Source organism: Muscardinus avellanarius (assembly GCF_963383645.1).
Source record: "Muscardinus avellanarius genome assembly, chromosome: 10".
Classification (NCBI taxonomy): Eukaryota; Metazoa; Chordata; class Mammalia; order Rodentia; family Gliridae; genus Muscardinus; species Muscardinus avellanarius.
Genome location: NC_137796.1, coordinates 27,844,013 through 27,869,062, shown reverse-complemented (window position 1 = coordinate 27,869,062; position 25,050 = coordinate 27,844,013). Strand labels below are relative to the sequence as shown.

At 50.4% G+C, this 25,050-nt stretch overlaps 1 protein-coding gene across 2 annotated transcripts; it reads left to right on the top strand.

Annotated features, from left to right (window-relative positions):
* Nucleotides 1–4,246: 4,246 nt before the first annotated feature.
* On the top strand, nucleotides 4,247–20,321 carry USB1 (U6 snRNA biogenesis phosphodiesterase 1; the record flags this gene model as incomplete). 2 transcript variants are annotated; one of them, XM_080702721.1, is made up of 7 exons in its annotated part: nucleotides 4,247–4,362; nucleotides 5,167–5,333; nucleotides 9,384–9,567; nucleotides 14,949–15,002; nucleotides 15,987–16,092; nucleotides 18,450–18,533; nucleotides 20,217–20,321. In XM_080702721.1, 7 exons carry the CDS (start codon nucleotides 4,247–4,249, stop codon nucleotides 20,319–20,321), a joined length of 816 nt encoding a protein of 271 aa, XP_080558847.1. The 2 variants fall into 2 exon arrangements, with proteins under 2 accessions (XP_080558847.1, XP_080558848.1); XM_080702722.1 differs by lacking the exon at nucleotides 14,949–15,002.
* Between the last annotated feature and the right edge of the window lie 4,729 nt (nucleotides 20,322–25,050).

The window sequence follows — 25,050 nt, the reverse complement described above, 5'->3', positions numbered from 1 at the left end:
CCACACCACACGCACTTGAACTGCTGCTCCCGCGCATGCACGCCCTGGTGCTTGTTGAGATGCTCGCGCTGCTTGAAGGCCTTGTCGCAGTTGGGGCACTTGTAGGGCTTCTCGCCGGTGTGCACCCGCCGGTGCCGCTGCAGGTCCGACGCATACTTGAAGCGCTTCTCGCAGTCTGGGCACTTGAGCGGCTTCTCCCTGGCCGGGTCACAGCGGTGCTGCACAAACTCCGAGGAGGAGAAGAAGCGGCGCTCGCACAGCGTGCAGCGCAGGGGCTTCTCGGCGGCAGAGCAGTGCGCCAGCTGGTGCTTCTGCAGGGCCGACGCCCGCTTGTAGGCCTTGTTGCACACGGGGCACTTGAAGGGCCGCTCTGTCGCGCCCGGCAGGCACTTGTGCCTCAACAGCTCAGCGGACTGGTCGAAGCCTTTCTGGCACATGGGGCACTTGAAGAGAGTCTCGAGGGTGTGCACGTGCTGGTGGTAGAGCAGGTGGCTGGGCTGCCCGAAGCCCTTCTCGCACAGGCCACACTTGAAGGGCTCCTCCGTCTTGTGCGTGCGGCGGTGCCGCATGAGCGCGTACTGCTGCTTGAAGCCCATGGGGCACAGGTCGCACTTGAAGGGCCGCTCGGCGCTGTGCGTGCGCTCATGCTGCCGCAGGTCTGACGGCCGCTTGAAGGCCTTCTGGCACTCGCCGCAGCGGAAGGGCCGCTCGCCGCTCGGCGTGCATGGGTGCTGCAGCAGCTCCGAGGACTCCTTGAAGTGCAGCTCACACACGTTGCAGCGGAACAGGTGGTGCTCGCCCGAGTGCGCGTACATGTGGCGCACCAGGTGAGAGCGGTGCTTGAAGGTCTTCTCGCAGACCGCGCACTTGTAGGGCCGCTCCGAGCTGTGCGTGCGCTTGTGGTGCACCAGGTGGGACGACTGGCTGAAGCTCTTGTCGCACAGCGTGCACTTGTACGGCTTCTCCCCCGTGTGGATCCGCTCATGCCGAGAGAGCTCCGACAAGTGCTTGAAGGGCTTCTGGCAGATGGGGCAGCTGTAGGGTTTGTCCACCTGTTCAGCAGGGACAACAGCAGGGGGCGGAGCAGCCGCAGGCAGGGACGGGGCAGCGGTGCTGGCCTGCTCGGTCGCCTCCGCCGGCTTGTAGGTCTTCTCACAGATGGAACACTTTACAATGCCGCTGTGTGCGCTGTGGTGCTGCGCTAAGGAGGTGAGCAGGGAGAAGCCCATCTTGCAGACGCCACAGACGAAAGGCTTCTGCTCAGCCTGCACACACTGGTGCTCCAGCAGGTCGGTGGCCTGGTGGAAGATCTTGAGACACTGCGTGCACTGGAATGAGCGGTCGTGGCCTGCCAGGCACTGGTGCTCATGAGGGCTAGACAGGTGTGCCAAGTCGTGACCACACACGCCACACTTGGGACCCGGCTCACCGGCTGCCTGCAGTGGTGCGTGCTGTGGGGGCTGCAGGCCCGAATCTGGCTGCAGAAGGATGCCATAGACGGCACAGCCCAGGGGGTTCTCAGCAGTGCCTGGAGGCAGTGTGTGCTCCGCCAGGGCTGGTGGCGGCTCTGCATGGTGCTGAGGCTGCGGTGGCTGTGGCTGCTGCGGCTGCGTCTGAGGTGGCTGCTGCCAGCTTTCCGACATGCTTGGGAAGATGAAACAGGGTTTGGAGAGTAATGGCTTCAGTTTCCTGCTTAAGGTGACCCAACCCAGAGAGAGAAGCTGCCCGATCTCAGGGATGGACAAGGACCTCAGACAAGGCACAGAGAGACTGGTCAGACAACCCCAGTCATTAACCAAGAAGGTAGACTACAAGGCTGCATTAACAGGACAGAGGGTCTTCAAGGCAGGGTCCCAGCAGGGCCAGGCTGCCTTCCCTGGTAACTGGTTCTGTAGAAAAGAGAGAAATTGTGAGCTAAGCAGGAACAAGCAGCCCCTGCCTAGGTCCCCACCCGCCCTGTTCTGCCTGTACTCACCAGAGACATAAAACACATCAGGGAAGGGAGATACTGAGGACCTGGAGGCCTGCTCCCTTCACATGCCACCAAAGTCGGCTGGCAGCCCCGCTCCTCGAGGATAGCAGCTGTCTCCTCTCCCACTCTCTCAGTTCCCATCCCTGAGGCTTCCCTCTCTCCACATAACAGGACAGACACTCCTGCAGAGGCCTGAACCTAAGCATGATGGGAGTTAGGTTCACAGACCCACCCAGCCTCAATGTCCACATAGGACAACTTTTTTAGTCATCTTCCAAAGAACCACAAAAAAGTCCTAAATCCTCTGGATCCCTTTGTCCAGGCCTGCAGGAATATGTAAGAAAATGCACTGGTCTGACATGGCCAAAGTAGCATGCGAACAGCAGAGCATTTTCTCATCATCTCTCTGGAGACAGCCTTGTTAGCTTGCTCAGTCTATAGCATTCCAGGTAATCAATGGAAGGTAAAGCCTGCCCATCCCAGGCAAATCTCTAACTCACCACTTTGTGGCAGCAGAAGGTAATGCCAGAGAGAGGGAGGAACTCTAAGAATTAAAGGCAATCCACTTGCAGGTTCCCAGCTCATCTTCCTCTTACATTTAAAAGTTTGTTAACTTTTCTCCAGAGAAGAAGAAAGGAAGAGGATGCCCTCACAGGCCAGTCTGGCTTGACTGTTCTGCGGCAGAAATATAAGAGTCAAGCTAAAAGCTGCCATCCTCAGCATCTTCTGGGAAGAGAGGAAGGAAAAGGGCGGCTGCTCTTGGTGGAGGCAGCAGGTTGCCTGAGCAAGTGCATAACCACCCCCTTTAAGCCTTCCTAGGGCAGAAGGGAAAGGTGGGCTGTTCCAAGCACCTTCTATGTCTGGCTGCACCAATCCAACTGTGTGTCGTTTTGATTTTTTTTTCCTGGCATGAATGGCTGCCAGACCCAGGGGTCCCTCTGCCGCAACCCTACTGCCCACAATGGCCCTTCTCCAGAGGCTGAGGCCGGGAAACCTCTCAGATCACTGGCTGGGAGGAGAGATGGCAAGAGGAAGTCCCCACCTGCACCCCACCCAGCCCTTCTTCCTCCCGGGGAAACGGAATGGAAGTCGATCACCTCCCACCCCTATCTGCCGGCTCGCCCAGCTGGGCTGTCTGTCAGCCCTTGCCCGTGATAGCTAGGTCGCTGAGATCTGAGAGCCGGTGGCTGGAGACCAGAAAGGCCCCGGGGCCGCGGGCGGGGCTAGGGAAGCGGCTGGGCGGCTTCGAGGCCGGGCCTGGGCCGCCCAGGAGCTCTGGAGGCCGCTGAGTCGGGCCGGAGGGGCGGGAGGTGGAGGGCCCCGGCCAGCTGGGGTAGGGGTGCGGCGGGAGTGGCCCCCAAGACGCAGCCCGGGGCGCCCCGCCGCTCACCTGCTCCAGGCCGCCCGCGGGGGCAAGGCGCCGGGCAAGGGGCGACCAGCTGCTCTTTCGGCCGCTCCTTTATTCCTGCTCCATCAGCGGCGGCGCGGCCTACACGTGCTGCCAATCCCCGGCCTCGCGTAGCAGCGGTGGCCGGCCTGGGGCGGGGGATGGGCTTGCGGCGGCCGGAACGGAGGAAGCGACGCGCGCGGCCAAGCTAGCGGGGCCGGGCCGGAGGAGCGCCGGGAGGCGGGCGGAGGAGGGACCGACCGCCGTGCGGAGACCGGCGGACGGGCGGGCGGTGCGGGGCCGGGGAGGCGGGGCCGGGGGAGGAGCGGCAGCCCGGGCGGCGGCGGCGGCGGGAGGAGCGGGCGGCGCGGAGCGAGGCCGCCCCCTGCCGGGGACCCCGAGGTCCGGCCGGCCGGACACCGGTGCACAGGGCGGTGCTCGAGTCGCTCCGCTCGCGCCCACCCAGCCGGGCCTCGGGGAAGGTGGCTCCTGACTCTTGCACCTGGCGGCGAGGGGCCTGCAGGCCTCCGATCTTCTGGAATTGGTGCGCCTGTGGCAGCTCAGCTTGGCTCCGAGGGGAGTGGCTTCGGGGCTCGGACTTTGGATCAGTTTGAGGAGGGGGCTCCGGGACCTGTGAAACGGGCACCCCAAGGCTGCGGCGGTTTCGGGAGGCTCCAGATCGCCCCCCACGGGCGAGCAGCCGGCAGACAGCGCGCAGCCCGCTGGCACCGTCTCCGCTCCGTCCCGCTGGGCCCCGCCCCACCTGGCCCCGCCCCGAGGCGGTGCTACACTCGGCCCCGCCCCGGGGAACACTTCCGGCTCAGCGGAACTCCGGGTGCCGAGAGAGGTTGCCCGCGGAACTGTCCTGTGGTGTCAGGCGAGGCTCCATGAGCGCGGCGCCCCTGGTGGGCTACAGCAGCAGCGGATCAGAGGATGAGGCGGAGGCCGAGGCCAAGGGCGCAGCCGCGGGGCGGACCGGGCTGGGAACTGGGGGCCATCCTCGGTGAGGAGCGAGGAGGTCTCTCGGGAGAAGGCAGATCCGCTTGAGACCCTGGCGGGACCCCAGAGTCTGAAGTGGGGGGAGAGAGACCGAGGCCGAGGCAGTTTTCGGAAACGGCAAAGGGAGCCCAGTGGGACAGGAGGATCGAGAGGACACCCCAGAGGGCCCCCACCAGGCTAGGCAAAGTTGGGGGAGCAGGAGTTCAGGTCCAGCATCCACCACTAGCGCCCTCCATCTTCTGGCGGCAGCACTGTACGGTCCTAGGTCTGTGTCCTCATTTGAACATAGTTGCAGTAGTAATTAGAGCTAAAGCGTATAATGTTTTCACTTATCCAGTAAAACTCTTTGAGCACCCACTCGGAGCCAGACTGGAGATTGAGAATTCCAGTGGAGACTTACTTCGTAGGTCTTAGGTTCTTAAATACCTGTCCCTTTTGAGTGCTTTACAAGCAGTATCTTAGTTGATTGCACCATATCTCCGTGGGGTATAAATATGAGGTACCCTAGAATGGATACATCACTTGCCCAAGGTTAGAGACCTAGAAAGTGCTACCCCAGATCCAGCCTAACTGAGGAATGTGTCCTCCAGACCACACCTTGTTGCCTGCCCATGTCTTTCCCATGGGGACCAAATGCCCTGCTGAGAGCTTTGGAGGCCTCCAATGCAAATCTTGGGGAGAGAGCTTTGTGACTTTCTTGCCTAGAAAACCACAGAGTCACTGTGTATAAGGGGTTACAACTTTTATTGTATATATAAAGGTAGAGAATGCTAAGAGAATAAATGTGCTTTTCTTTTTTCTTTTGCAGCGGCCAGAGCCCTGTTCCAAGTCAGAGGTTTCCAGTACCTGACAGTGTACTGAACATGTTCCCTGGCACAGAGGAGGGCCCTGAGGATGATAGTGCAAAACATGGGGGCCGGGTGCGAACCTTTCCCCACGAGCGGGGCAACTGGGCCACCCACGTCTACCTACCATGTGAGTCATGTGGAAGGCAAGTGGCCAAGACCAATAGGTGCCTCTTGGGAGCACCTAGCTACCACTAGAAGGACAAAAATGGGCTGTGTCCTTGTATGTCGCAGGGCTTATATCCACCCCAGCCCTGATGAGTGGGTGACAGGCTAAAACATCCAGGCTTCAGAGTTAAACCTTACTCCACTACTCTGGGTAGCCTTTAGTAAATTTCTGGACTTCTCAGCGTTTCTGTTTCCTTGCTTCTAAAATGAGGATAATAATAATAGCTACCTCATAGGAAAATTAGCACGGTACACAAAGTAAGTGCTGGATACTATTTTGTATAGCCTTTCTCATTACCAACATCCCCCGCCAAGAGTAGGACATTTGTCAATTTTTTTCTTTTCTTTTCTTTTTCTTTTTCTTTTCTTTTCTTTTTTTTTTTTTTTTTTTTTTGTGGTACTGGAGACCGAACCCAGGGGCCTACCTCTGAGCTATGCCCCCAGCCCTTATTATTTTGAAACAGGGCCTCGCTACATTGTGGAGGGCCTCAATAAGTTGCTGAGGCTGGCCTCCAACCTGCAATCTTCCTGGCTCAGCTTTGGGCTTGTCAGTATTGATGCGTCCACGTTGGCACATCACAATCGCTCAGAGTCCATATTTCAGAGCTCACTATTGGTGTTGTACATTTTATGGGTTTGGACAGATTTATAAAGACTTGTATCTACCTAGTATCATATAGTTTCACCACCTGTAGAATCTTCTGCTCTTCTTATTCATCCCTCCCCCTGCCCCCATTAACCCCTGATCTTCTAACCATCTCCGTAGTTTTGTCTTTTCCGGAACGTCACATTTTGGGATTATTTAGTATGTAGCATTTTCCATTTGGCTTCTTTCACTTAGTAATATGCATGTAAGGTTCTTCCATGTCTTTTAATGGCTGACAGTTCACTTCTTTTTAGCACTGAATAATACTCCATGTCTGGATGTACCACCTTTATTTACCCAACTCACCTATTAGAGGACATTTTGTTTGTTTCTATGTTTTAGCAGTTATGAGTAAGCTGCTGTAGACATCTGTGTGCAGACTTTCGTGCGGACAAAAGTTTTCATCTCCTTTGTGTAAATACCAAAAAATGCAATTGCTAGAGTGTATGGTGGCAGTAGGTTTCTTTTTTTAAGAACCCACCAAATTTTCTTCCATAATAGCTATAGCACTTTACATTCTCACCATATATGAATAAAAGAGAGTTCCTGTTGCTCCATATCCTTGTCAGTGTTCTCGAATTTAGCTATTCTGATAAATGCCTAATAATATTTCATTGGTGGTTTTTATCTGAATATCTCTGTTGACATATGATGTGGGACTTTGTGTGTGCGTGTGTGTTTTGAAATTGAACCCAGGGCACTCTACTCTCCACTTCTGAGCTGCACTCCTGCCCTTGAGCCTGTGACCCTCCTGTCATAGGCTCCAAGCACTAGGGAGATCCACTGTGCTCTGCTTGTCTTCATTCTCTTGGCACTGTCTTTCACAGAGCAGAAGTTCTTAAGTTTAATGGAGTCTATCTTGTCCATTCTAATGAACAATGTAGCAGCCTGAATGGGGTGCTTGGGGGACGCTGTCCATATCCATGTCATAGCTTCCAGCTTTTGGTGTCGTTGATTTTCTCTATAGATTTTCTGTTTTCAATCTCATTGATTTCTGTTCTTACTATTATTATTTCTTTTTTTCGGCTGGCTTTGGATTGCATTTGCTCTTTTTCTGTATTTCTAAAGAGGGAGCTTAGATGATCAATTTCAGATCTTCTAATATACGCTTTTAATGATTTAAGTATTTTTCTGAACAGCTCCTTTGCTGCATTCTGCAAGTTTAGGCATGTTGTATTTTCAATTAGTTAAAAATATTTATAAATTTCTCTTGGGATTCTTCTTTGACCCATGTGTTATTTAGTGTCTTGTTTAATCTCTAAGGATCTGGGCATCCTTCTATTACTGATGTCTGATTTAATTGCATGGTGACCTGAAGTCAGACTTTGTATGATTTCTAGTCTTTTAAATTTGTCAAGGAATTCTGATGCTTGCTCACTTCCTCTTCAAACTTTATTTTTGTCTTTATTATATCATTTTTTTGGTACCAGGTATTGAACCCAGAGACATTCTACCTCCAAGCTACACCCCTAGCTCTTTGTTTTACTTTATTTTTTGCTTTGAAACAGGCTTTTACTAGGTTGCTGAGAGTCTCACTACATTGCTGAGACTCTCCTGGAACCTGTGATCCTCCTGTCTCAGCCTCCTACGTACTAAGATTACAGGCATGCACCACCATGCCCAGCTTATTATATCTTATAATTTTTTCTTCATAGCCAATCATGAGTACTATATAAAAACAACCACAATAATAAACCTTCAGAACATGGGGAAGATGCGGGCGAGAAGAAGCCTTCTGTAGTCCTATAATCAAGTCTCAACTGTCCTTCAGTGGGCCTGTCCTCTGAACATGACCCTCTCACCTGCTTTTCAGGTGTTTTCCTTCCTCAGATGGAACAGGAAGGCTAGAACCAACTGAAGTTGTATATTTCCCTTCTCCTGGGTCAGTTAGGCTCTGATAAAACCCCAGTAGGTCAGCCTCTGGTTGAATAGTTTCTCCTAAGAACAGACCTTGTTTTCTGTTGGACGTGGTGGCATATGCTTGTAATCCCCGCACTTGGGAGGCAGAGACAGGAGGATCACGCAGGTTCGAAGCCAGCCGCGCGCGCTGGCTTAGGAGACCCTGTTTCCAAATAAAAATGTAAAAATAGGTCTGGGAGTGTAGCCCGGAGGTAGAAGGGCTTCCAGGAACCCCAGTACCACCAAAAAAAAAAAAAATTTTTTTTTCTACCTGTTTTCGCATTTTATTTTCTACCCCCTACAAGAAGCTGAAGGGAATTCTCCAAAGTTCTGTGAGAACCTGGTAGAGCTCCAGGAAGTAAACTCACAAAAGTGTGGGCCCCCTTCATAGTTCCTCTTAGAGTTTTTAACTTTCAGATATGTGTACCTCAAGCCTCTGGCAATTTGTCTGTTCTAATTCAGGTCTCCGTCCACTGGCCCTTTTTCCTGTAGAGGTCTTAGTTCATATGTTATGAGTCTTGAGTATTTGTCTGTGAGTCTCTCACTTCTTATAGATCTATGAAAAATGGTTGCTTTTTAGTGTGTGGAGCATTTTACTTGTTAGGATAGGGTGACAACTTTCAAGCTCTTACACACCAGACTGGAAATCAAAACTCCTCTTCCCATATGTTTCTTTCTTTCTTTCTAGGGGCATTCTACCTCCAAGCTACACCCCCAGCCCTATTATTTTGAAACAGGGTCTTAAGTTGTTGAGGGCATCAATAAGTAGCTGAGGCTGTCTACAGTCCTGTTTCTTTCAGTTTTTTGAAACAGGATCTGGCTAAGCTGGGCGTGGTGGTGCTCACTTGTAATCCCAGTACTTGGGAGACTGAGACAGGAGGATTACAGGTTCTAGGACAGCCTCAGCAATTAGTGAGACTAACATCAACTTAGTGAAACCCTGTTTCAGAATTTAAAAAAATTTAAAATAGGGCTGGGGTGTAACTCAGAGATAGAATGCTTCTGGGTTCAATCCCCAGTACCACAAAAAAAAAAAAAAAGAAAGAAAGAAAGAAAGGAGAGAAAGAAAGAAAGAAAGAAAGAGAAGAAAAAGAAGGAGAAGGAAGGAAGGAAGAAAGAAAGTCTTGCTAAGTTTCCGAAGGCCTTGCTAAGTTGCTAATGCTGGCCTCAAATTTGTAATCCTCCTTTCTCAGCTATCTCAGCCTCCCAAGTACTGGGATTATAGTTGTGTATCACCATACCCAGCACCTCCCTGTATATTTCTTGTTTTTTTCAGATTCTTTTCAATGAGTATGTGTTACTTCTATAATGAAAAATGTGTGTTAATGTGTTCTTAAGCAATGTAGACATAGGTTATTCTCAAAACTAGAGTAGTATGGGCTTTTCTCTGCCTTTGGGGCTTCTTCAGTCAGCCATAAGTGACACTTTGCTAAGATATCAGCCCACCCTCTCCATTCTTGCCTCCAGATGAAGCTAGGGAGGAGTTCCTGGACCTGCTTGATGTGTTGCTGCCCCGTGCTAAGACCTATGTGCCCCAGCTGGTGAGGATGGAAGCCTTCCACCTCAGCCTGTCTCAGAGCGTGGTTCTGCGCCACCACTGGATCCTCCCCTTTGTGCAGGCTCTGAAGGACCGTATGGCCTCCTTCCATAGGTGAGTGCTTCTCTCTGTCTCTCAGCTTCCTCCCCACAAGCTTCTCCTTTCCTGAGGTACCGTGGGCTTGGATGTGTGGGGCACATAACCTGAGAAAGAAGACCAGACCTAAAGGATAAGACACGGAACATCTCCTGGAGTTGCCTGTAGTACCGCTCATCCTGTGTGACTTTGGGCACTTCACCTAAGCTTTCGATACCTCCAGTTCTTTATGTGCTGTATAGGAAAATTCTATTCTATTTCCAACACCTGTGGCCAGATGTGTGAGAGTTTTTCACATCAACCAATTCTTCAACTCTGTAGACACCAACTAGGTATCCTACAATTCAGTCCAATTCTGGCACTAATTTTGCTACAAATTGGAGGTTCCTGTGAGCCCCTTCTCAGGCTGATCATTAGCTAAAATAGCTTGTAGAACTCAGGAAAACAATTCACTTACTAGATTACTAATTTATTACAAAAGATATAAATATATATTTTGTGTATGTTTGCTACTGGGAATTGAACCCAGAGGCATTCTACCTTCAAGCTATACCCCCAGCCTGATTTTATTTCTTATTTGGAAACAGGGTCTCACTAGGTGATGAGTCTCAGTACTTACTGAGGCTGTCCTTGAATCTGTGATCCTCCTATCTCACCCTCCCAAGTACAGGAATTACAGGAGGGCACCACCATGCCCAGCTTTACAGAAGATATTTAAAGGATACAAATGAACAGCCAGAGACACATGAGGAGATCTGGGAGGGTCCCAAGCGTAGGAGCTTGTCTCTGGTGTCTGGGAGCATTCCACTTTCCTATGTATTCTTGTTCACCAGCAGCAGCTCTTCAAGCCCTGTACACCCATGCTTTCTTTTTTTTTTTTTTTTTTGGTGGTACTGGGGATGGAACCCAGGGGCCTTCTACCTCCGGGCTACACTCCCAGACCTATTTTATATTTTATTTGGAAACAGGGTCTCTTAAACCAGCTGAGGCTGGCTTTGAACCTATGCAATCCTCCTGTCTCAGCCTCCCAAGAGCAGGGATTATAAGCGTGCGCCACCACGCCCAGCTCTACACCCATGCTTTTTATGGAGGTTTCAGGAGGTAGACATGATTAGCTCCTCTCTCCCCCGAAGGATGAGAGTATAGGGCTAAAAGTTCCAAGCTTCCAATCATGGTTTGCTCTTCTGGTGACCCTCCCTCATCCAAGAGCCCATTTAGCATTGCCTCCTTTGAAGCAAAAGACATTCCTCTCACCCAGAAACTTTCAAAGGACTTAGGAGCCCTGTGTGAGGAGACAGAAACAAACACTAAATAATAGAACAAAAGATGCTTTTAGCACCCCTGCTTAGGATTAGGAGTTCTATGCCAGAAACTGGGACAGAGAAATACATATGTATTTCTTAATCTTTTATATCTGCATGTAGTTCATGGCAGGGTGCAGGCTGCCTCAGAGGGGCAAGAGGGTGGAATGGCATCATGCGGGCCCTCGGCCTGGCACCTGGTAAGGGCAGAGCTGAACCCCACTTCTGGATCAGCTACCAGCAAAGCCACTTCCCCCTTAACTATTCCATACCACTTCTACCATCATGCCTTTCCTGCCAGGCTTGAGCAGATCAGAACCCTCCACTGTCACGTCTCTCCCAGTCAGTATCTTACCTAGAACCCTCAGTCCCAGGGATCACCTGGCTCTGCCCTTGTTTACGGCCCTAGAGCTCATTTCATTCATCCTCATACCCAGCCACCCCGCGTCCCCGTTTCCTTCTGGAGCCCGAGTCCCTCCAGCTGGACTGTAGGTTCTCTCAGAATGACCCCACAGCTTTTGTCCAGGTGTTCTGGTTAATCACCCATCAGATGCTTGCTCAGTAGCTGGGCAGGAAAGAGGGAGCCTGAAGAACATCTTTTTCTGAGTTCTCTGGGTCTTCTGAAGGCTGGAACTAGAAAGACCCAAAGAAGCCACCTAGTTCTTTTCTTTTTTTTTTCAGGTCTGGGGATCTGAGCCCAGGGGCGTTCTACCTCCACGGTATACCCCCAGCCCTATCTTTTACTCTTTATTTTGAAATGGTCTCACTAACTTACGGAGGGCCTTACGAAGTAGCTGAGGCTGTCATCGAACCTCGCACCTCCTGTCTCAGCCTCCCAAGTGCTGGATTACAAGGATTACAAGCGTGCCCACCACGGTTGGCCTGGGTGGTGGTTTTCTGACTCTGCTTTTTGTGCAGAGCCTTTTTCCAGATGAGTTTTTACATAGACACCTGCTTTATAGATGTGTAAGACAGAAGTCATTGGCCCAGGGATGTAGCTCAGTGATAGAGCACTTGCCTGGCATTCACAAGGCCCTAGATTTCATACTCAGCAAAGAAAACAAAAAGACAAGAAAAGGAAAGAATTAGAAGTCTTCTAGCCAGAGCCTCATCCCGCAGCTCAGGAAGCCTTAGGCCCAGGAGTTCTATAGAAGGGCTCTGCCCAATTGGCAAGCTGCCTTCTGAGTGTAGGGGGAGTCATTTGCTCCATTCCAGTCAGTTAGCCAGAGAATCAGACTAAAGCTCATCTCTCTGCCTAGTCCAGCCCTTCCCCTTCTTTTGATTGCCACTACCAAATTTACTATACCACATGCATATTATCAGGACTCTCTTAATCATAGATGCCAATAACCCAACCCAAAATTGCTTAACCTAAAGGAGAATTTATAGGCTGGTATAACTACAAAGTTCAGAAGTAACATTGGCTTCATACATGAGTAGGTAGAGGCAACCAGAAGGCGTCTGATCACATCTGTCTCAGCTCTGTCCCCCTGAGGGGACACCAGCATCTCCAAGTTGATACTGCCTGGCAAGACAGCCCTCTTTTCTTTTTCACCTCCAACCCACATGTGCTAAGCAAACTCTACCAATGCACACCCCCAGCCACTTGTGTGGGGGGGTACTAGATTCTGAACCCAGGAGCATTCTACTGAGCTATAAACCTATTTTGTTTTTTGTTTGTTTGTTTGTTGCGGGTCTGGGGATGGAACCCAGGGTTTCACTAAGTTGTGGGCTCACCAAATTGCTGAGGCTGGTCATGAACCTGCAATGCTGTCTCAGCCTCCCAAGTACTGGGATTACAAACATGTGCTACCATGCCTAACTCCCCAGCTCACTTTTCTAATTGCTTCAGCAAAATTCCTGGATATTTCTTCTATTGTTATGACTTGGTATTGCTCTTCCATTTGTGAGTAAAGTTAAATCCTTTCCCCCTTTTAACTGGAACTCGGTTCCCTGGACAAAGACAGCATGCCAGCGAGGTAAGCAGCAGCTCCGCCCATGGTAAAAATGACAGGCCGCAGTCAAGTGTGGTGGACACACACTTGTAATCCCAGGCCTTGGGAGGCTGAGACAGGAGGATTGCAGGTTCAAGGCCCTCTGCAACTTAGTGAGACCCTGTTTCCAAATAAATAAAATAGGGCTGAGGGTGTAGCTCAGAGGTAGAATGCACCTGGGTTTAATCTACAGTATCCCAAAAAGAGGAGGGGAGGGGAGGAAGGAAGAAAGGATATGACTGGCAGGCATGAGGCACTGGGTTGGGAAGACACTGTGGAAATGAGGCCCCTGCTCTGGGCATCCCTGAGCACACTGGCTCTTTACCTGGCTGAACCTCTGAAAACTTTGCCCATGGGCCATTGCAAGAGATGCTGGTCCCTGGGGGTGAGATTGTGACTTGTTCCTTTTGCTCACTTGGGGAGCAGAGAACAGCCCTGGACTGTTCTCTGAGGAAATTCCTCAAATGCTGCTTCCTGCCCTGTGTCCTCAGTGAAGCCGGACAGCTGTGGCCTCTTCAAGTCTGATTGTAGGGTTGAGCCCAAGATGACCAAGAGCCGGCAGTGCACCCCTGTGCTATTGCTGTGATGAGGGAATGCCCACCTCTGGAGGAGAGGTGGAGAAGGGGTAGTGGCTGGACACAGACATCCAGTGTCCAGACACATTGCATAACTCTTCGAAATCTAGGCTGGACCACATTCCTGGTGTTTCTGTCATCCGTTGTGTTTTCCTAAGAAGGGGTGCATGAGGAAGTTGAAGGCTGAATAGGGGAGCACACAGCTAGCTGAATGACTTCATGCTATTGTGACCAGTTGTGAGGCTCGACCTAGCCTGCAGATGTATCGTGTTCCCTCAGCTGGGGGTGACACATTCAGCCTGGAGGCTGTGAAACGATCTTTGCCTGTGATGGGACTGGCCAAGTTGGCCATGAGGGGCAGGAGGCCAGGCCGTCCCTCTAAGGTCTCCAGTGTTCTAGAGCACTCAGGCAGCACTAACTGGCTGAACCTGACTGGTCCCCACATAACTGGCCTGGAGAGTGAATAGGTGGGTGTTCATGCCCTACTTTCACACCCACAGAGACTGCTTCACTCACGCCTCGTATGTGAGAGCAAGAGCTTTGTAATCTGTCAGACTAAGGTTCAAAATCTGCCTCACCAAATTCACCCTTACCTACCAACCTCAGTTTCCCTGTCTGTAAAGTGGCCACAGTTATCAAGCCCGCCTGGCAGGGCGATGTTCAGGAATTCCACCAACTGATGTGCACAAAGCCCTCGGCTCAGCTCGGCCCTTAGCTGAGATAAAAGGATCACTGGTTTGAGATTAGCCTCAGCAAGTAGTGAGACTCATCAACCTGGTAAGACCCTGTTTCAAAATAAAAAGGCTGTGGGTGTAGCTTGGAGGTAGAATGTCCTCCCCAGTACCCAAATAATAGTAGTAATAATAAAGTCAAATTTATAGCTGGGCGTGGTAGCGCACACTTGTAATCCCAGCATTCGGGAGGCTGAGACAGGAGAATCACAGTTCGAGGACAGCCTCAGCTACTTAGTGAGGCCCTTTGCAACTCAGGGAGACCGTTTCAAAATAAAGAATAAAAAATAGGGCTGTGGGTGTAGCTCGGAGGTAGAATGCCTTTGGGTTCCACCCCCAGTACTGCCAAAAAATAAAGTCAAATTCTTGCTAGCATCTGGATGATGCTACATGTTACTTGAACAGAGTGATATAAGGTCTTTTCCAGCTCTAATTAGGATTCAGTGTGCCATTTATATGATGGGGTGATAGTATTATATATAAAATGAGGTAATTATATGTTCAAGGTGCTATTTATTCTTTTGTGGTACTGGGAATGGATCACAGAGACATTCTACCTTCAAGCCCCCTCCCCTACAGCCCTATTTTATTTTGAAACAGGGTCTCACTAAGTTCCAGAGGACCTCACAGGTTGCTGAGGCTTGCTGTAAACCTGCAATCCTCCTCTCTCAGCCTCCCAAGTCCTGGAATTATAGGCGTGAGCCACTGTACCCAGCTCAAAGTGCTATTTTTTTAACCAAATATTTTTTCTGAGTTTTTTTTATTATTCTTCCTGAAATATGATCTTCTAAATTTCAGATTCTTCTTTACTGCCAACCGGGTAAAGATTTATACCAATCAAGAGAAGACCAGGTAGGTTCCCCCCGCCCTGAATCACTACTAGAATAGTCTTTGGTGCAAAGACTGAGAGTGCTGCTTGGTTTGTTTGTTTGTTTGTTTGTTTGTTTGTTTGTACCAAGTTTATGACTAAGGCAACTGTTCCCAAATCTAAATTTTTTTCAGAAAGTAACTAGAAGCTGGGCATGGTGGCGCACACTTGTAATCCTGGTACTTGAGAGGCTGAGAGGAGGATCATAGATTCACGGCCAGCCTCAGCTACTTAGTGAGGCCCTCTGAAATTTAGTGAGACCCTGTTTCAAAATAAAGAATAAAAATAGGGCTGGGGGTATAACTCGAAAGTATAATGCCCCTGGGTTCTATCCCCAGTACAGAAAAATACCCAAAAGTTTGACTGAGCTGGGCATGGTGGCAAATGCCTGTAATTCCAGTGATTGGGAGGCTGAGACAGAAGGATTAAGTTTCGAGGACAACCTCAAGAAGTAGACTCATCAACCTAATGAGACCGTGTTTCAAAATAAAAAATAAAGAACTAGGGCTAGAGGTATAGCTTGGAGGTAGAATACCTTTAAGTTCAATCCCCAGTAACCACACACAAAAAAAAGTTATACTGAGACGGCAATGGGGGCCGACTAAAGATGTGGGTTTAGGGAGAGTTTTACCAATGAGGAAAAGCACTTTGGGGAAGGAGCAGAGCGTTGAAAGGAGTCAAGCAAGTGAGTCGGCGCAGCAGGAGCTGAGGAGGAGACCGTGGGCTCTCGGCCCTGGAGATTTGGCAGTGGATGAAGACACTTCGTGAGGAGACATGTGCATTAGACCTGACAGGAAGGCTTAAGACGCAAGGGGCAGGAGTGAGAGAGTGGGCTGGTGGAATGCTAGGGGCTGGGGGAGGTGGGGTGGGGCCAGGCCTCTGGTGCATCTCCCTCTCCTGCGCGAGTAGCCTGTGTTCTCAGAGGCCTCATCTCAGGCCCAGGTCGTCTCTGCCTCTGCCTCCCCCAGGACCTTTGTTGGGCTTGAGGTCACCTCAGGGCATGCCCAGTTCCTGGACCTGGTTTCAGAGGTGGACAGAGTCATGGAGGAGTTTGACCTCACCACATTCTACCAGGTAAGGAATAGGGTTGACTTACTGAATGAGATAATTACAGTTTCTTCAACAGGCTACTGTTTCCCCATCTGCCCATATATAACTGGAATAAAACCATCCTTAAAGAAACTCTCATCAAAGCCGGGTGTAGTGGTGCACGCTTGTAATCCCTTTGCTTAGGAGGCTGAGACAGGAGGATCGCACAGGTTTGAAGCCAGCCTCAGCTACTTAGTGAGGCTCTCGGCAACTTAGTGAGACCCTGTTTCCAAATAAAGTATAAAATAGGTCTGGGAGTGTAGCCCAGAGGTAGAAAGCCCCTGCGTTCCACCCTCAGTACCACAAAAAAAAAAAAGAAGAAGAAGAAGAAGCTCTCATCAGAGGCAAACTGAAGAGCCCTCCTGAACTTTCCTGTGTGGAGTGTCCCACGGGCCAGCTCACACACACCATGTAGCACTGAGAAGTGAGGGAGCTGTGTGCAGCCAGATGTAGCCCTTCCAAGCCCAGCATCAAAACCTCTCTCCATGCTTTAAGGGTGCTCAAGATGTGTGCCTTCTACTCTGGAATATATTTGTGATTATATATATATATATATATATATATATTGTACAGGGAAGATTGGACCCAGGGGCATTCTATCATTCTATCTCTAAGCTATATTCTTAGCCCTTTTTTTTTTTTTTTTTGGTGGTACTAGGGATGGAACCCAGGGGCGGGGCCTTCTACCTCTGGGCTACACTCAGACCTATTTTATATTTTATTTGGAAACAGGGTCTCTTTAGCCAGCTGAGGCTGGCTTCGAACCTGCACGATCCTCCTGTCTCAGCCTCCCAGGCACAGGGATTACAAGCGTGCACCACCACGCCCAGCTTGCCCTTTTTATTTTTAATGCGTTTTATTTTTACTTATTTATTTTGTGGTACTAGGGATTAAACCCAGGGTCATTCTACTTCTGATACCTCTAAGGTACACCGCCAGCCCTTTTGCAGTAGTAGAGATTGAACCCAGGGGCATTCTTCCTCTGAGCTACACCCCCAATCCGATTTTTTATTCTTTATTTTGAAATAGGGTCTCACTAAGTTGCAGAGGGCCTCACTAAGCAGCTGAGGCTGGCCGCCAACCTCTTGTCTCAGCTTCCCAAGTACTGGAATTACAAGCGTGCACTCCACACCCAGCTCCTTTTTATTTTTTTATTTTGTAACAGGGTCTCACTAAGTTGCCTAGGCTGGCTTTGAATCTGTGATCCTACTGTCTCAGGCTCTAAGTGCTGGGATTACAGATGTGCACCACCACACATGGCTACTTTATATTTCTTAGGAAGTAGTTTTAGCAAGCTTTACCCTCCAGGAAGAGTCATGGCTTCCATGCCTTACCGCACCTGCTCTTTGCCTTCCAAGGCCCTTAAGAGTCCAGGTCACGTGCCAAGGCTTCAAAGGCCCATTGGCTTATTTGACATATTTTTAAACCATGCTGAAATATGTATGATTGTGTATGGAAATAAGTAATGTTTCTTCAAAACTTTAGATGTCTGGGGTTTTGTTGATTTCATCTGCTAGGATGTTCTAGATCATAAAATAGAGTCAGAGCCTAGGTTCTCTTCCGTATCCTCAGATCTAATAACTCTATGGTATTTAGAAGAAATCCTCTGAGAACAGACTTAGCTCAGGCTGCCATAGTAAAATCCTGTTGACCAGGTGACTGAAAATTGGTTTTCTCATGTTCTAGAAGCCAAAACTCCAAGATCAAGGTGCCAGCATAGTTGGTTTCTGTTTTCTTTTTTGGTACTAGGGATGGAACCCAGGGACATTCTTCCTCTGAGCCACACCCCAGCCCTATTTTATTTGGAAACAGGGTCTCACTAAGTTGCAGAGACCCCACTAAGGTGCTGAGGCTGGCCACGAGCCTGCTATCCTCCTGCCTCAGCCTCCAAAGTACTGGGCTTGCAGGCTTGCTCCACCACACCCGGCTCAACGTAGTGGGTTCCTGATGAGGCTCCGCCTTGCAGACTGCTGCCCTCTTCCTGCACCCTCATGGTGGAGGGGAAGAAAGGAGAGCGCCAGCTCCCCAGAGTCATTTCCGCTAAGGGCACTCATCCCATCGTGAAGTCCCACCCTATCACCCCCAGTTACCTTCCAAAGGCTCCATCGCCAACGCTGTCACAATGGGGGTCAGGCCTTCAATGTGTGTGCAAGGGGGAGGGGCACAATTCATTCCGACCGCGGGCCATTTGTCTGTCTGTGCTTGGGCCAGCACTGAGGAGCTGGCCTCACAGGCCAGGCCAGGGATCCAGAAGGGAGACCTGACAGCTGTGCCACAGCTGTGCTGTGAAGGCTGGGCCCACACGCCTCCAGTGGCACCTCCTCCTCGCCTTTCCTCTCCAGGACCCTTCATTCCACGTCAGTCTGGCCTGGTGTGTAGGCGACGCGCATCTCCAGCTGGAAGGGCAGTGCCTGCGGGAGCTACAGGTAAATTCCCTGGGGGGAGCATGGAGGATGCTGAGCTCCAGAATTATGGGATGGACATTGAAGAGGGGAAAGATTAGGCATCCAGACCTAAATCCCTGGGAAACCAGGGGAATGGCAAGAAACCTTACTGCACTTCTCAAAAGGAAGGTCCCTGGACCAACAGCACCTGTGCTCTACTCTCATCAACCTAACGAGACCCTGTTTCCAAACAAAATGTAAAACAAGGCTGGGCTGTAGAGTAGAATGCCTCTGGGTTCCATCCCTAGTACCATTAAAAAAACAAAAATGCTCTGACCACCCCCAGACCTAGGAAAGCAGAACTGCTCTGTGACAAGAGCTCTAGGGATGTGTGTGTGCTGCCCCAGAACACTGATCTGTGAGGAGGCTGCGGGTGTCCCTGCAGTCCTAGCCTCTTGCCCAGGGGTCAGAGGCTTAGGCCTGGCGGGTCCTGGAAATGAGTAAGCTGTTCCAGATACAAGGAACATCCAGCCCCTGAAGCTTATCACATTTTTATAGTAGGTAAAATGTTTTACCTTCCCATTAGTTCTCGTGGGGGAGAACCAACAGTGTATGTGTAACAGTGACTGCAGCTGATACTCTGCCTCTGATAGAGAAGCAGCGGAGAGCCAGGCTGTGCAGGAATGTGGCTTACTGTTGCAAGCACTTCTCCTTTTTAAGGACAGTCTCCCAATTTTCAAGTATTGTAACTAATTTGGATTTTTTTGGGGGGTTCTAGGGATTGAAGCTAGAGGTACACATCTCCAGCCCTTTTTATTTATTTGTTTTGAAACAGGGTCTTGCTAGGTTGCTCAGAGTCTCACTAAGCTGCTGAGGCAGTCCTCACACCTGTGATCCTCCAAGTACTGGGATTACAGGTGTGTGCCATCACATCCAGCTGTGTGTGTGTGTGTGTGTGTGTGTGTGTGTGTGTGTGTGTGTGTGTTACTGGAGGTGGAACCCAGGGGCTTTCTACCTCCAGGCTATACTTCCAGACCTATTTTATGTTTTATTTGGAAACAGGATCTCACTAAGTTGTTGAGAGCCTCACTAAGTAGCCGAAGCTGACTTCAAACCTGTGCGATCCTCCTGTCTCAGCCTCCCAAGTCCTGGGATTACAAGTGTGTGCCACCACACCTGGCCCACACCCAGCTTTTATTTTTTATTTTGAAAAGGGCTCACTAAGTTGCTGAGAGCATCACTAAGTTCCTGAGGATGGCCTCAAACCTGTTATCCTCTTGTCTCAGCCTCTGAAGAACTGGTATCACAGGCATGTGCCCCCAAGCCTGGTTCTGCTTTGGATTTTAAAAAAAAAATTTTGCAAGCCAAAGAAAATATTTGTAGCCCTTGGACCATTATCAAGTAGCTACCTTGCTCTTATTCCGATCATGTTAGAGTCACAAAGACTCATGGCTTCAACATACCTGGGTCCCAAACCTGGCTTCACTGGTTTCTGTACCCCAGAGTTCTGAGAACCTGTTTCCCTAGCTATAAATTGGGATGGCAGGGCTGACCTCACGAGATTGCAGAGGAGATTAGACATGATAACTAATGTAGAGCCTGGAGCGTGCATGGCCCGAGTCCCCCTCAGCATTGCCCAGTTTCTGAAAGAGTTCACTAGGCTGGTTTTCTTTGACGTACCTTCTCCCCTTAATGTGACCGTCTTTTCCTGGATGCTGGCTGAAGGAAATCTTGGATGAGTTTGAAGACTCTGAAGTGCTGCTACGTGTGCATGCCGAGCAAGTCCGCTGCAAATCTGGGAACAAGTTCTTCTCCATGCCTTTGAAGTGAGCACCAGAGGCCTCCCTTGACCCAGACCTCTCTGCAGACCAGGCAGAGGTGAAGGAGTCTGCTAAAATCTATGGGGATGCTCCTAGCTGCCCTCCAGGAAGCCCCAGCCATGTCTTCAGCCAAGCAGGAGGTGCAGCCATTCTGCACTGTTCTGTGGGACAATGCTCTCTCCGTTATTGCTGCTGTTTCATGGTCATTCCCATAAATGACCAGTAGAGGGCAGCCTGGGCTTCCTAATTCTTGCTGTGGTTGTGCAAAAAGAAAAAATGAGGGTAGTGAAGGGGAGCTCATCCACACAGCCAGAACCCCGCTCCAGCCCTCCAGTGAACAGCCCTTTGCCCCTACTCCCCGTGCAGTGGTTCATGTTTTGATGCCATTGGCCTCATGCCAGTATTTTTAAAATCCTCATCCCTGTGAAGCAGGAACACAGGGTTTTTCAGAGAGTCTGTCACTTTCCTTCCTTTTTACTTTTAATCCCACCCCCTCCTGTCCAGCAGAACCCATTTTAAGGTTAAGGTTCATGGTGCTAACTGGTGGTTCAGCACCAGTTTTCTCCATTCCTTCCTCCCACTCACCCCAGCCAGGTGCCTGGGGAGACCGGAACAGATGTTTCATTTTGGCCAGGCCATGGCTGAGAGCCAGGCCTCCAACACCCTGTGATCTCTGGCTTCCCCAGAACTTTCCCAAAGAGGCAGTGATGCGCCTTCCCGGGGTGAGCGCTCTCCTGCGTTCTCCTACGCTGCCTCCTGTCCACGTAGCCTGAGCTCTCTGAACGGAGTATGGACAGAGACTTTTGCCTTGCATCAAGTCCTCGCCAGGGCAAAGGCCCAGCCTTCTCTAGTTCTTATCTGGATTTCTAGTAATGGATGAAGAAATATTTTTGTTATAATTTTAAATTATGTCCAACAAATAAAAGTTGCATTTTTATTTTGGGTCATTTTGTGGACTGTTTCTGTTCAACAAGATGAGAGATGGCTTCCCTCTGCTCTCCCAGCTGTGCCTCATAGTGTAGGGCTCTTGGGGTCTCTGTTATGACTTCTAAGAGCCCAGGGAGGCACCAAGGATGTCTCAGTACAAGGAGGCTGAGGTTGGTTAGCCAGGCTTGTGGAGCCTGTGCACAGGTGGAGTGTAGAACATGGAGCCCAGGGCTTGGCGTGCAGCAAGGGTGTGAGCATAGACTACACTGCTGAAATACAAGTCCTTTCTAGGACATTCTCATCCATTCCTCATAACCCCCCTGAAAGTAAACAGGGTAGGAATGATTATTATTTTATGGAAGAACAGGTTGAGTGACTTGCCTGGGGCTGTGAGAGATCAGTGGTTAGGGCCCAGGCCTGCTCAGGCCTGAGGAAGGGTGCGGGGCACTGGCCTGTCACCCCGACTCCCTCTCTGCCCCTAGCTACTGTTCTCTCTCCCGATCCAGGACATCGCATTTGTGCCTTGCCCCCTCCACCACCACCACACTGACCTGACTCCTGACTGGCCAGTTGTGTGGTTTTTCTAGCTTTTGAGGTCATTCTGGGGATGGAGAGACAGCCAGACAATGCTTTCTAGCTTGCAAGCAACATGGCAACTCTGGCTCCACAACCCACGTTCCTGACACCTGCTCTGTGCCAGGCCCTGACGCAGGTACTGGGATGCTCAGTGGAGGTCTGGCTTCTGGGTGCTCACCATGGAAAAGGCAGACACGGTGCATGGAGTGGACTCCCCAGCCCCAACCCTGCACTTCCCCAAACCACCTCCCAGGCTGCTCCCCTGGGGGAGGATGTAGCTCGGAACTGAGGATGAAATTAAAGTGCAACCACTTTGAGAAACGGGCCAAGATCAATAGGCGGCTCTTCGCTGGAGAATGGAAGGTGGCGATGGAGGAGGGAAGATGGAGTTTCACTGGGGGAGGGGTGGGCAGCCGGCCTGAGGAGGCTGAGCGGCGGGGGCTTGGCAGGCACCCAGACAGTGCCTCTGGAGCACAGTGCATCCAGCAAGCTCTCCCGCTGACAGTGCAGAAGCTTTCGGGCTCTTCCACTGGAGGAAATGTGCCCCAGAAACCTCCAGAGATGGAGGGAAGGGAAGATGGGAGCAGGCTGAGGTCCACCCCTAAGCGGGTGGCTGGAAAAGAAATGCCCTTGATGGGGATTTTATCACACCAGAGCGAGTACAAAATCAACACATCTGGCCTTGATTCCTCAGATGCTTCCCACAGGGCAGGGGAATGATCATCCCACAGCCTGGTTGGCCGATCTCCACCTGGCACTGTCTGCCCTCTTCATCTCCTCTCCAGACCACCCCAGCTTTCTCCCAAGAGAGAGGAATCACCTCCCCTTGCTTGTTTATTTCTTGTCTTGGCACCAGGACTGCCTTGTTGCCCCACCAGGCCTATTTTACCACCTCAATAGTGCCAATCCCTAAAATGATATGTTTTGCAAAAGATAATTTATTCATCAGGCAGCCAAATGTAAAGAGGCAGGAGTTCCAAAGCTTAGGAGCAAGAAGGGGTGAAGAAGCAGGTGGTCCAAGGTGTGGGAAAGGGTGATTACCAGTGATAAAAAGAAGCCATCAATGGGCATAGTCTAACTTCATAGCTCTTCATAGGACACATGGTCAGAACATGGCAACCTCAGATGCTCTTAGGTGGCACATTTTACTCTGTGATGTCAGAAGGACACCCTTTGGATACCTACACAGGTCCAAGTGAAGGGACAGTGGTTTTAACCAGTTTGAGCTACCTCCAGGTTGCTAAAAATACAACTTAGGTAACACTAGTGCCATGATGCGTACATTAGAGGTGTTATCTGTAGCAAAGCGAATAACCGCATACTGCTTAGCCAAGTGACCTAAAATTAGTGATGAAAGCAAGTGAAGTTGGAGGGTTGAGTCACGTTTTCCTTCAGTTTCAGCCCAACCTTTAATGAGCCTGGTGCTCTGTCTGAGGGTCCCCCAGAGTTAGGTCCTAGGCTTAGTTCCAGCCCCCAGCAACCTCCCTCCTACTACCTGGATCAGACCATCCTTTTACCAATGAGGAACAGATCCTCAGAGGGTAATAACATGCTTTGGGTCACCTGGTAAGTTAGGGCTGGAGCAAGAACCCAGCTACCTGCCTCCTGGCTTCTAAGCCAGAGCTTTCTGTAACAATCCTCACACCACCTCAGGGTCTATGACACTCCACATCTAGACTTTGATTCAAAAGGCTCCAGGAGAAAAAGGTGTGTGTAGGGAGATCAGGGTATAGATGAAACAATATTGGCAAAATGTGGTTAATGTTTAAAGCTGGTTGATGGAAGGGTTGGAGTTCCCACATCTCAGTCCCGCCGGTCCCCTGGACCCCTGGGTGCTGGCTAGACAGGGTAGAAACACAGTCACCTTGTGATGGATGGATGTACAAACCCATCTTGGAGCCCCAAGGTACCTGTAGGGACCAAAGCCAATCACTGGTGAACCTCAAGTTCTGGTCACAGGGGAAGCCATTTCCTTATGGCAGGCCCCAAAAGAGGGGCCGCCAGACAGAGCAACTGACGCTGCTCACAGCCTGGCCCCCTTCTTCACTAGGTAGCTCCATAGGCCCAATGCTTTTTTATATGGGCTGATTGAGAATAAACATGGTGAAAGTTTGCAATGCAGTATGTCAAACAGGGGCAGCCCTGATGTCTGTTTCTGAAACCCATTGTATGTTTCCCAAAAGCAAATTTCTTTTTTTCTTTTTTCTTTTTCTTTTCTTTCTTTCTTTTTTTTTTTTTTTTTTTTTTTTTTTTTTTTTTGTGTGTGTGTGTGTGTGTGTGTGTGTCTGGGGATGGAACCCAGGGGCATTCTACCTCCAAGCTACAACCCTACCCTATTTTTTATTCTTTATTTTGAAACAGGGTCTCACTGAGTTGCAGAGGACCTCACTAAGTAGCTGAGGCTGTCCAGGAATCCCTATCCTCCTGGCTCAGCCTCCCAAATGCTGGGATTACAAGCCTGCACCACCATGCCCGGTTCCAAAAGCAAATTTCAAAGTAGAGAGTTTTAGTTTTTATTTAGAAACAGGATCTTGCTAGGTTGGTGAGAGTCTTACTACTTGCTGAGGCTGTCCTCCAACCTGGGATCCTCCTGTCTCAGCCTCCCACACATGCGTCACCATGCCTGACTAAAGTAGAGAGTTTTAGAAACCCAATTCCCAGATGAAGGACTCCACAGAGGAAGTTAGTGGGTGGGAAAGAATGAAACTGCCTCCTTTTCTCCAAACTCTATGCCAGGTACCAAGTAAAATCCACCACGGGTGCTTTTTCTTCACCTGGCACATTAACTCTAACAGACCATTTTAAAGCCCTGTGCTAGGCCTCCAATTTCCGGGAGGTGAGGCCAACCTGGACGACCCAAGGGCCTACTCTGGAGAAAGCCCGCCCTCAGGTAAGCAAAGCTCCCATTTCCGGGTCTGGGAAGCCGTGAGGTCTCTGCCGGCTCACGCCAGTGTGCCGATGGTCGGCTCAGTCTCAGATGGTCGGCTCAGTCTCAGCAGGGCCTGGCCCCAGGCCCCCTAGCTCGTCTCCAGCACCCACACCCACCGGATCTCAAGCTGCCCCGGGATTAAATCAAATCGAGCACATTAAACTCCGCAGGGAAGGTTTGTCCTGGAGGTTTGTCAGGACGCATTTTAACACTTCATTTGCACGTTAACAGACGCCAAAAGGCGTCTCTGTCTTTTGCCTGGAGACCTACTGCGTGCAGGCCAACAACCAGAGTCCTCGCCCACTCT